General features: G+C 33.2%; 1 protein-coding gene across 3 annotated transcripts in view; it reads right to left on the bottom strand.

Annotated features, from left to right (window-relative positions):
* LOC106472741 (arf-GAP domain and FG repeat-containing protein 2-like) overlaps positions 1-13507 on the bottom strand; it is a 35675-nt gene that overhangs the window by 7217 nt on the left and 14951 nt on the right. For 2 of the 3 annotated variants that reach the window (XM_022402211.1, XM_022402207.1), the window contains exons 5-6: positions 13391-13441; positions 9590-9880 (exon numbers count right to left, since the gene is read on the bottom strand). In XM_022402211.1, the coding sequence (XP_022257919.1) occupies positions 9590-9880; positions 13391-13441 (342 nt within the window). The remainder of the gene's footprint in view (positions 1-9589; positions 9881-13390; positions 13442-13507) is intronic. The other variant, XM_013933401.2, reaches the window with a different exon arrangement.

The following is a 13507-nucleotide window of genomic DNA, read 5'->3' as shown; positions in this document are numbered from 1 at the left end:
ATTTCGGGCTCATCCCACCAAATTTGGCCACTTCTGTAGTCGTTAATCTGGGATCCATTTCGATGCTCCTCTTGACAGCCCTTTTTGTCCTCTCCGATGGACCAGGACGACCCGGACATGTTTCCTGAACTGCATGATGATTCTGTTGACTGTCGAAAGAGGGGTTTCCCAAATTCTGCGAAATTTGCCGCTGACTTATTCCACCATCTGCTTGACCAACTATCCTTTCCCTAACAAAATCTGACAATTCAAGAGAACCTTGAGTTCTAGGCATGTTGTTGCACAAGATAATTAGTGTGCGGACCATTTTCATTTATATAGTGCTCTGTGAACACAAATTAGTCAGCATAAATCAGTTAAATGACGAAATATTAGGTGTCTATTTACTTGTGACCACTCAGTGTAGATTTTGTAAACAATACTTTTTGACCAGTTATATGCATTTGAATGATGAATTGTATTTTAATGATGTGAGTGGGCCATGGGCAAATCCGAGGAAAATCAGCAAAGGGTTTCGAGGGTGACAAAAATACCCTTAACCTCTTATCAAATTTTCTCCTTGAATCTGCATCAATCTTGTCATTTAAACTAGCTTTGTCAGCCCTGAAATTAGCAATGGTATACCTCGTATGTTTTTTAAAAATCAACCCTGTAGCCAGACATTCAGTATATTTTTGTTTGTGGACTCTGGTCAATGTGACTTACTAACTACAATGAAGCACATAAAAGAGGGCTATATTTCATGAGAAGTATATTTTATACTTTTATTGCCCTCAGTATATTTTAATGACAGAAATACACCATATAATTAAACTCTTGTGTTAAATTTCATACATCAAAACTCACAATATGAGAGTTTAACATCAATAAGCTTACAGCATAACACAATATATATTAAGTTACATACATTGTGACTACACTTATTTCTTATACACTACTGCCATTCAGAAACACTGCCAATGATGCAAAGGAACTCACCCACTAAGAAGGGTAACCAAATTTCTTTTATAGCAAGGCCAATTGACTAATCATGTATAGTCTCCCAATGTCATGGATTCACCTGGTTCTTGAACATGTTTACATTTGTGAGTGTTTTACATTCAGTGCTATTACAGGGTCCATACAGACATAAGTTAAAAAATTCCAGGACATTTCCAGGAACACCCAAGTGCATAATTATAAACAAAGAATGACTTTACTCACAGAATCTATTAAGTGGATTAATTCTTACATAGCATAACATGCAATTAGGGGCATTTTACATAAATTAAATGGTTTAAAATGTTTTTATTTGAATAATTTTGTTCAATAAATAGATCTTGTAGTACTATTAGTTACAGTAGATCTACCGCTAGTGGCGCTACCAGGTCTAGGCATAATGGCAACAGGAGATTTCCCATCACTTCTAGTTGAAACATTTTTTTCTCATAAAGCCATCAATTTCCATGGTTTGTTGGTATTGCTTAAATAATGCAATGTGTTTGAATCCTTTCACAGGGTTTTTAAGTGCAGTTTCACCCATATGCGAGATATCGAAGGTTTTCTTGCACATGTTGCAACCAGCATTGTCTTTGGCTGCACTGTCACATACAAGCCAATCCGCATATACTGGTTTATCAAGCCATAAGGCATTAAATGTGCATTTCCTGCCAGGCATAGCTTTAATTTAGCATGATAAATCAAAGCTTTGTTAAGTTTCAATAAACTTACGAACTGTCATTTGTTACAATTGCATTGCGCACGCATAAATCATTAATGATAATAACAGAGCATCGAATCGGTAATGTTTCTCATGGCCTGTGCATTATGTATAAGAGCCAAGTTATGACAGTTATAGTAAGCCGTGTGTGCCTAACCATGTAAAATATTTTAAAATATTAATTTCTTGGGTTTATGTGAAATGATCAGACAAAAATAACTTTTTTTAAATAGTAAATTAATTCCAGGAATTTTCAGGAGCCTTTGTACATTTTCAGGACTTTTAAGCACTTTTATAGGAGCATGTTAGTTTTCTAGAACTTTCCAGGAGGTGTATGGACCCTGTATTAGCATAACAAAGATGGAAAGCCTATGTTACGGTGATGTTTAATAAATGTAAGATCAACCTCTGTTGCTGGATCTGGTCAAGCCTCAACAGGTAAGCATACCCAAATTTTCTCCTTGGATCTACATTGATCAAGTAATTTTTTGGGGATCTAGAACTACATAAAATGGAATTCTCAGATGTATGTTTTAATCAGGATTTCAAGTTAGTATAAAATAAAAAAATATTAGGCCAGTCTTTACAGAAATAACTATAATAAAAAAAGTAAAATTTTCACACACGTATACACATAAAGAACAATACTAGGAAGAGAACATGGTCTCATAGCATTTATGACACTTTGAGCAATGTAACTGCTGATTAAAAATTTCAAGGCAATTTTGCATATTTAGAAAAAATAAATTTTATGTTAATGTCTAGTGAGGTTTATGAGTTCAAATTTATGTGTTGTTTGTTATTACTGTACTGTGCATGTTGGTCTATGGGTGAAATACATTATCTTTACAATGAAAACACTAAAATATACATTCAGGTGAACTACTTATAGTAGACTTTTGCACTTATAAGCATTACAGCACACAGATGTGAAGCTTAGGAAAACAGTGAAGAAACTGACAATACTATTAACTCAGGCTTCTAAATATAATAAACCAGCTCTATGACTGTAAAGGAAAAAAGATAAACTTAAAAAAAAATTATAACATGTGGCTTTCTTGCTGAAAAAATGTTCAACAACTTTTTAACTTCATTGGTTATGTTCATATTTCCATCAGACAATGACTAGAAAAAGGTTTAGATACCAATCATAAATGGCAGGACCAGCACTAAAGTCCAAGTAAAAAATCTTAAAAAAATGTTGAAGAAATTGTTTTCTTAGAAAGCACTTATTTATACTCTCAAACGTATTTTGGGATTTTTGAAATTAAAAATTCTCTTTAAACTTCATTAAATAATATAATTTTGTACAAATAATGTAATGTTATGCAACTATTACAAAAATAAAATCTGAATTCCAATAAAAGATAAGTTCTCTATATTTTTTCAATTCACAATGTGATTTTGCCCTCAGGATAAGATAAAATGGCCCCAGTAAGTAAGGGGTTAAGAGGATGCTGTTTGGGTTAGTCAACTCGGCAGCAACATTCAACTGCATGATAAGGAAGATGTTGCATAAAACCACCAACTTTAGGCATTATGTGGACAACACTTTGACACACAGCCAGATGGGAAGACCATCTGATGATACTCAGAGAACTGTTCAGATGAGTGAGGGCAGCAGGTCTGACCATTTAAGTGCTACATCGGCTATTCTGTGCTGGACTTTGTTGGACACAAGGTGGGTGATCAACAGATAGGCTAACCCGCATACAAGATACACCAGATCCAATGACCAAACAACAAGTCAGATCCTTCCTGGGGTTAGTGGAATACTATAGAAAGTTCATCCAACAAGGTGAAGTGGGAACAACCACAGCAGATGACATTTCAGAAGTTGAATAATATGTTAGAAAGTTCACCAATCCTTAGAATGCCAGATTTCAATAAACCGTTCAGGCCAATGTTTCAGGTATTGGAATTGGAGCAGTACTCCTACATGAACATGAAGACAGTCTGTTTCCATTAATGTACGTACGTAAAAGCTGTTGAGTAGTGAGAAGAACTATTCTGGGATTAAATGACTGTCTGGCCATTACATTTGCCATCTGGAGATTCCAGAACTACCTCTACAGAAAGGAGTTCATCATTCAGATGGACTATCAACCACTTGCATACATACAGATCTGCAAAATCAACAATGTGAGGATCATGTGAGAACTACAGGTTCTGCATTGAAGCCATCAAGGTGACTGCAAATGTTGGTGCAGACTGTATGAGTAGACTTTGTGTATGAACTGAAAACACTCTTTGTATATAGTGTAAAAAATATTGTAAATATTTTTCTTGAAGAGGGGCTTGTTGTTTCATTTAAATTTAATACAAGAGTTATGATTTAGGTATTTATAATACCCGAGTGTTAAATTTAATATTTTTAGAAGTGTGTACAAATCATATGTTGTGTAGTTGACTAGTTGGTGATTATTATATTGTTGTGTCATGTTAGTCAAATCTTTGCTCAAATATCCTTTACTGTGCATGACACAAGGTTTTAGTGTCTTACGTTCAAAATTTTATTAAACTACCTTTTGTTTATGTTATACCAATTATAATAGCATAAAATCTTAGCTAATAATCCATATTTTAATAGTATACAAGTTTTAAGTTTTAAATCCACAAGGGAATATTAAAAAAAAAAATCCTGAATTTCCACCAATGTGACCCATGTGACATTTTGTTTTAGCATGTCGTCATCCCTATTTTATTCATCACCCCTCGAAAATGTACAAAATTAAACATAAATCACTCTTATCTAAAATCGTTATTACTCAGACAAACCATACTTTTTATATTCTTCAATTTTGTTTGGTTACAGAGCTATCGAATAGAAAATTAGACCCCTCCTGCCACACCCACCTGTTACATCCTCTCTTTCACAATTCGTTGATAGTTCTCTCTTACATTTCATTATATATTACCTATAAACAATAGAAAATTGAGGTTTTCATCTTTTAAATGACGTATTGTATAACATTGTGTTCTGTACAGTACAAGATTCGTTCCCATGGGAAAGTTAACAACTAGCTTGGATGAATTTGTAACAGCTCTTATCACATAGTTAGAAAGCCAGGAAAATTTTGAGAGTTAAGGAAATTTTTCTACTAATTTGGTGCATTATTTAATTAAAATAAAAATTATTAAATGCATTACTATAAGAAGTTAGGCTTAACTCTCTCCTCGAAACCTGACAGCAAGAAAAAAGAAGATTAGGTAAGTACTTTATTTCTAGCTTTTCATATTTATTCTTTATTTATTATTGTACAAATAACTAAAATCTAAAAATACAGATCTTTTTAATTTATTTAAGACTAGATTAGGTAAAATAAGTAATAATAATAATAATATAATTAAAATGATTCATGAGGCACACATGTGATCAGTCCATGGGTAATGTAATTCAATACCATAATGTTAGATGCACATTGCCCGAGTGATTTATAACTTATAATGGCACAGATAGTAGTTAGACACGGTTCAAAGGGCAATAAAACAATAAAAATTAATTATAAACAGACATATATAATGTTACGAACTTAAAGCTACTTAAGATAAACAAACGTAGTTTCATGTTACAATCTGAAGTCATTCTAGAAATAAAAAAAAGGTTAATTTTAGGTTTATTTCAATTTTTTTTGGTGGTTACAAGGTCAGTCAAATTCACTGATCCCGTTTTGAGATAGGGTAGAGTAAATAACAGATAAAATATAAAGTTTTACTGAAAAAAAAAACGTTTGTAATGCATTTTGGAAATTTTAGGAATTACAAAAAGGAAATTTGAGATTTTTGAGATGAGGAAAAGTATTTTTAATTTCAACATGAAAATTACTTTGCACATGGACTACTGAAAACAAATACTCAATGTATTCACAGACAAATCTTTATTTTATTTTATTAAAAATACTTCACTAAGAAATATGACTTTTTGTATGTGAAAAACTAGTAATATTAACTGAAAGACTGCCAAATTTCATGAAGATATACCCACTATATTGAGAGTTAAAAGAATTAAATCTATAAAGACTTTAAACTAGTACAAAAAAGGTCACATGGTCAGTCAGATTGACTGAGCCCGTATTGAGAATGTTAAGTGAGTATTCTTACATCATAACGTCTTGTAGTTTGTAGAAAGTTCTAGGCCTCACTGGAACAATATAAGTAAGTAAGTTGGTGAAAGTGAAAAAAAGGGAAGTTATACTGCATGCAAGTTTAGCCATAATGGGTGATTTTTAAATTGAGTTTCACAGCTCATATTGTAGTAACATAGATAGAGGAGAATAAATTGTCTTGTCAATTGGGTTCTAAGGTAACTGAACCAGCCTGTGTGGATGTTTGATGAAAAAAAGAGAAATATTTAAAGTTCAGGATTCAACTGTGTAATGAACATTTGTATATTCATTTGACTTGTTTTAATATATATTATTTTAAAACAAGTGGATTGTGTTTTGTCCGTTTATTGTTGAAATATATCACCAACAAGTCACAGATACCTACTGTAACGAATCTTGTCCATCCACACACACACACACACACATATATATATATATATAAAACAAAAACTGACATACTTTATTCACAACTACAATCTTTTGATTTGTAAGTATGCTTACAATCACAAACCTGTACCTTTTCCTCGTTTTTGACACAAAACATTATTCACCATAATAAAATATCATCAAATAAAACAATCTCTGTCTGCTTCTCATTTATTTTATTGTAAGTTGATACACTGAATAAAAGAAAAGTTCAAACAATGCTCTGCACATTGCAAAGCACATCCATTTCTATATATTAGCAACTGGTCAAGAAAAGCACTCTATGTACAGAGCTAATACACACCGTGTGCTTGCCAGAGATCTAAGCATTCTTTTCCCTCGAAGTTTTTGGGATGATACACCATGTGGCTCCATATTAGTAATGCACTGTGTATTAGCTCACTGTTTGGTGAGGTCGCCGAGGAGCACATGACAACACAGCAATTGGAAATTTGAAATGACCCATTACTTTCCAATAGGGGGGTGGGGGTGTCAATTGTTTGAATTGCACATGTTACTGTTGGAGATGTCACTATAAGTAGAAAGTGGTAAACTGGTAAAATAAAATATTTACAAAATAACTAACCTACTGAATAGCTATGGAACATTCAATTTCATCATTTGACATTCCTGTTATTTATGAATATATATATAGTTCCAAGAAGTTAACTTAAAGTTAGTTGTGGCTTGACAAATGTGACTGCTGATTGGTTGGATTGCTTCTGAATGAGAAAAACTAGATATTTTGGGTTTTCCGAGTAGGAAGCAAATAGTTGGATAACAAGAATCACAAAGGTGGACAACTGTAACAACCTACAGAGCCACGTATGAGATAGTATACAGCTAACTGTGTAACACACAATTTGTGTACGAGTTGAAGTTAGTACATGAATGCTTTGTGAATGATGAACATTTGCACTACGTGCTCACTGAGTTTATACATTACAGCACATACACTGACATTCCTCAGCATACACCATGTGCATGTAGCCTACAGTACTTTACATGGTGGCCTTAGAATCACACTGATTAAGAACAAAAACTTTCAAACGTCACTTCATTTGACCTTTGGTTGAAATACTTCATTTCATTTAGAAATTGGTTTAGTTCAAAATGTGTAGAGTGATACAACAACAAACTTGACAGTACTTTAGGTACTGAACCAAGGGCATTCAGGAATTCCTCTTCACTCCACTCTTGGTTGGAATATTGTTTTGCATCAGGTGAAGAGGTTTCGGTTAATGTTTTGGCTGGCTGGTGTTGAAAAAGAGAAAAGCACAGGAGAGTTTGTGGAGAAGTCACGTAAATGTTTTCGTAGGCTGTTTTGGAAGTTTTTGTCTGACACAACAAAGTGAACATTGAGCAGGGGAGAGTGACTTAGTGCACATGCCCACACCTCTCGTTGAGCATTCTGCCTTATAGAGTGATAGCAAAAGTCTTCAAATTTATGACTGAAGTGATTGATGAATTTAGGCAATGAACCTCAACAATTTGTTTGTTTCTCACAATGGTGACATAACCATATTTAGCAAACATGTACTAGCCACAAGGCCAGTCCCCATTTTTATTTTTCCCTTGTTCAAATAAAAAAACGAAAATAGATTGTGATTTTTTTTTGGCAAGGAATTTCAAATTTAAAGAAGCTTCAAAATACATTCTCTCTAGTCATTGTGATTTTTAAGGTTAAACTGTCAACAATACTACACAATGACTTCATCAACTTTACTGTACATAATTAGAATCAGCAATTGGAATCATGCCGATTGTGCACTAAAATAATCGGCAATTGGTGACGTTTGATAGTGAAATGATCAGTAAAACAGTATTGAACAGACTGAGGCCCCAGGAGGTAGGCACAAGTGGCATATGATAAAGATAAATGAGGGGTGACCTGCACTACACTGAGTGTTATTGCCACTCCACTTCCCACTGTATCGGTACTCAATTATATGTCACTCCAGCATACGAGTTCAATAGGTGAGGGTTCTCCATTTTCCACCACCCAGTAGTTAGGATCTAGTAAGTATCAAGGGTCTCCCATGCTCTACTTGACAAGAAAAAAAGGGGGAAGAATTCATGGTGGGGCAACCAGAAGAAAATGCCCAGATTCCTGTCAGTACTTCAATCCAGAAAGGCATATTATAGGAGACAGTGCAATGGATAGCCACATAACCCTATTTTGATAAGTTAGCAAGTGCGAGCCAGGGGAACAGGCAGAACACTCCTCTGGTGCTGGCTTTTTTCCATGATAATCCATGGGTTAGGTACGGTCTGGATCAGACAAAAAAGTAAATATATAGATATACCATGAGGTTACCCCAAGTGATCATGTGGAACACCCCATCTCACACTGGGAATATATGGAGTAAGAGCAAAATGGTACGAGTGCTTTCCATTATCCTGGCTCAATACAGATTTTGGTAAATAAGTAAACCTTGGGATGCACCACCGACCACCTAGAGGGATCCTATGAACACAAAAGGGGCTCTGAAACAGAAATAGTACAGATTCTTCTCAAAGAGTCAGAAAAGAGTTATTAAGAAAGAAAACAATACGAAGCCTAAAAACAAGCAGAAAGAAAAGACAAGGTTAAGCCCCAAGAATAGTGAGTGAAAGATAAGACTATGAAAATAAAAATAAAGAACATAGGCAAAGGATAAGGAAAGTAACAAACCTAAGAAGGAAATCCAGAAAGAGGGTGAAAGGTTAAGATCTCATGAATGGTAAATCACTACCCAAAACAAATCAGGTAAAGACATAGTGCAATAGATCATTCCTGACTGTTGAGAAAGACATTCAGCCAACAGGATGGTTGTAGGAAGCCCATTAAGTATGTGTTGATCCATAACATGCTTAACAATAATTGCAATGATCCTGAGAATTAATGAGTTTTTAAAAGCCACAAACAAAATAAAGCCTAAGTGTGAGCGATGTTAGACATTCAGGACCAAATATAAATCACTGCCCTTTGAGAATTCATGATAAAATTTATAGCTTCTAAAACAAAAATTAAAGAAAAACAAAAACCAAAGTTCAGTTAATAAAGCAAATAACATGAAATTGAACACAGACAAAAAAAATGTAAAATATGTCTGGTCAACACATTGCTGTGGAGAATAATGAAGATTCACAAGTGCATATGCATAGGAGTTAGTGCACATGGAGGTGTTGCCCTCCTACTGGAGGGCTCTTGTTGCATAGTGACATCATTATGCAACAGTGCAATTCACAAGAAATCTTGTGAGAGTAGGTGGAAGTTCACTAAAGGCTAGTGGCATGCAAAACCCTAAGGTAGATGCACAGGGAAGATAGCTTCACTGTGCTCAGAGGTGTGTTATCATCTCAGAAAAGTTCTTACCTGTTCCATACACTAAGCCAGTAGTAGGTGTAACTCCTAACACAGAGGATGTCCTAATACCAGTGGCTGACCAGGCAGTTTCAGTAGTTGTGGCTGGCTGGGTGGGTTGATTAAAAAGGCTGTCGAGATCAGCAAGTGCCGCATACTTGTCTGTAGCAGGAGTTTTTACTTTCTGCTGGGATGGCATGTTGGGCTGCTGGTCAAAAAAAGATCCTGCAGACGTTGAACTTGGAAATACAGCAAAACCTTGGGTCATAAACTCTCCAGTATTCTGAGCATCTGATATTGGTGCTATTGTAAAGACAAAGTAAACAGTTAAAAGCCAAAGCCCAGACAAATATCATCTTATGTTAAAAATGAAATGAAAAAGGATAAAGAAAGAAATTTAAAGACTAATTACAGTGAAAGAAGGATTCTTCAACAAACAACAGAAAAATAAATAAATTACTCTACTAGCCAAAAGAAAAACTGTCCTGTTCCAAGTCTTTGTAAAAAAAAATAAAAATGCTGAATCTAGTTCAAAAGAACAGTGTTACATGTAATAATTTGATGAGTAAAGAGTAAGAAGAAAATTTGAGATGAAAAAAAAAAGTCAGTGATGTGAAAAGCAGAATAACAAAATAAGGCACATCAAAGCATTAAAACTGGCAGAAAGTGGAGGGGAAAAGCAAAACAATCATATTGTAGAAAGATATTAACATATTTCCATGATAAACATTTATGTACCATATTTTCAGGAGCAATGTATTAATATTCTTTCTTATTTTGAGAATAGGATTTGTTACAACAAAATCTTAACCAACAACTTAAAAGGTAAGTTATATTTGAATATATGCAAAGGAAAGTAAAAAAACACAACAACCAATCCAACTGTCAATTATATGAAACTGTCAAGGAAGCCATAAGTTAATTTAACAACCAAATAATTGTTTCACAAAATTTACAATGTTATTCAAAAATTGTTTTTTACTTAGGTTATAGTGAAAGACAACTGCCCACATGACAGTCACTTCTTGTTACCAATCTCTTCAATCAATCAATTATATTACCTAAAAACATCTTATATTTAGATTAACACCCTATGATCCTTACTTTTCATGCTGAGGAAAACCATAATCAAAATAAATAAGCTATTGTAACACTTTTTAAATACAAACATGGTTGATTTGCTAACATTTGTTCATTTTCCCATGACTTATCTCTTTTTAATGTTCTCCCAATACTCTTCCATACTTTCTTACAAGAAACTATAATGAATTACTTAAGAAAATTGTTGTTGATGGATAAAATTCATACTATGTTACACTTTTGGCTAACTGAACTACTTTTGTTGTCTATAGCCATGTTGACACAATTATCAAAATAATTTAATATACCATTACTAAGATTTATGAACTTGTACAAATGTATTACAATGAATGACTTATACACTCAGGGTTCTCCCACTTTCAACAGAATTCAAAAATTTTTTACAAAATATTTTCATGGATTTCAAGAATTATTTCATGGATTTTCTTAGATTTTTGAATGTTTAGTTGGTGATCAATGACTAAACATTATAATTACATCTAAGGCCTAACAGTAGTAAAACCTTTATCTGAGCCTTTTGTTAACAATAACTGAATTTATACAAGCTTAAATGGGAAAGGCATATTGTAAATCATTTTGGCAAGTTTCGAAATTATATTTCAATTTTTGAGTTCATGACACTGGCAGATCTGGAGAGAAGAACACCTTACCCCCCTCAAAACCAATAAGCCTTCTACATCCACCTTGCATGAATAACAACCTCTGGATTCACCCATGGTCAACAATATAAACAAGTTATTTGTATAAGATTGGCAGTGTGACTTATTGCACAATATCTGTCATTTTAGATCTAGCACTATTTGTTGTATAAAAACAATATTTCTATAAATGATCTTCCATTCCCCTTGCCCACCCACGTTTTGATAGGAATTCTGGTGGGTATCATCTAGTACTGCTCTTAGCACGTACTCATTAATGGAAATTAATTAAAGGTAAAAAATATATACATTTAACATTTTCAAAATTTTGACTGTTTGAACTGTTTATCTATGTACTTTCTTGCCAAATCATGCACAAATTACAAATCATCTTGTGACTGTGTTCCCATGGTGTCAATTTGCAAACTTTGGCTTGCTTGTGCTACATGACAACTTTAGCTTAAAATATTACATGTTAAATGAATAAATATGAATGATATGCAAAGTGAAGTTTTAACAACTCTGTTTTAGGGTAGTTGATTTATAGCACTAACATTTTAGAAACAAAGAAATATGAATGATACACAATGTAAAGTTTTAACAACTTTGTTTTAGGGTAGTTGATTTATAGCACTAACATTTTAGGCTATAATTTAAGTTGCCCAAGCAGTCCCCAAACACACTGACAATGCTAGTGATTTCAAAATATTGCTGTTATAGGCAAATGACACTGAAACCATTCATACCATAATACCCTTAATAATTATGTCAAAGTAGTAGTTTGGAGACTTACCGCATAAATACCTGTGTAAAGCCAACACATTACTCGACTGGATGGAACGTAACAAACATGCACATAAATTACCAATATTTAATTATGGCACAGTCCCCATTATATGACACTTTCTGATTGGATCAAGGTGTACATAGGTTGATGGCAAATCATGCGATCTGCCAACAGTACAAAAGTTTGAAACCTAAGCTAAATAATGCTCAAGCAACTAACAAGTAAATGAAATAACCTCAGTAAGCAAAGGAACAAAACACTGAAGATTCTTAGATTTTTAAACATTTACTCTTTCAAATCCAATACAGATTTCCAAATTTTCAAAATATTAAGAAAGTTTTTAAATTGGGGGAACTTGTTAAATGAAATTCCTGAATATTTCCTGACTTTAAGAATGTATGGGAACCCTGTACATATATTTGAAAACAGTAACAGTGCAAAGAAAAAGCTTTAGTCAACAAAATCAACAACTAAAGGTTCTTATTCTTGTTGATCAACTTTCACCTGTTTAAACCTCTACTTTCTAATGAATTAAATGCTTTTACTCATTAATAGCAGTAGAACAGAAAGACAAAATTTACATTTAGCCTATTAAAATAACACCTGTGTTAAGAACAACAAATTTGAAGGAACATGTAACAAGCTAAGATTTTTCTAACTAAACCTTACAATCCACAAGTAATGATTCACATACTGGTCTTACTAAAATACAAGGTGTGCGGGCAAATGTAATAAGTGTATAGTCATATTCAAATCATGTTGATTAACATACTGGTCTTACTAAAATACATGGTGTGTGGGCAGATGTAAAAACCTTACTAAAATACATTATATATAAGTGATTGAAAGAGTTTACTAAAATACTTTCAGGGTGTATAGGTGAATGTACTGGTCATACTAAAATATTCAATGTGTATGTTTGACAGTTAATGCATTAGTTTTACTAAAATATTTCTTGACCATATAGGTATAAGTCCTACTAAATACAAAACATACTACTGACATAAAAAACAATTCATTACACACAATATTTTTAGAGAAAATGTCAAGTCTTTAGGATCTGTCTGAAAAAATGATGCAGATATAGCAATATTACAATATACAGCAAAATTGACTTTGTGCAGCCAACATAACTATTTTCATGCTTATTACTCAATCTCTAGGTCATCCTATCATAAAAATGTATCTACCTTGTATGAAATATTGCCAAAAAATAAAACAACAAACCATGTTACAAAGATCTTATAACAAAAATGAAATTGAAAAATAAAAACAAATCTAAGTTACCAGTAAATACACTATCAAAATTAGCAAAGCTCCCATTTGCAGACTCAGTTTCTGGAAAGGAAGAAAATATGTACATTAAAGCAATGGTATACATAACAACTAATATTTTTTATTAAA

Source organism: Limulus polyphemus, unplaced genomic scaffold (assembly GCF_000517525.1).
Source record: "Limulus polyphemus unplaced genomic scaffold, Limulus_polyphemus-2.1.2 Scaffold123, whole genome shotgun sequence".
Classification (NCBI taxonomy): domain Eukaryota; kingdom Metazoa; phylum Arthropoda; class Merostomata; order Xiphosura; family Limulidae; genus Limulus; species Limulus polyphemus.
This window is presented reverse-complemented; position numbering and strand designations above follow the sequence as displayed.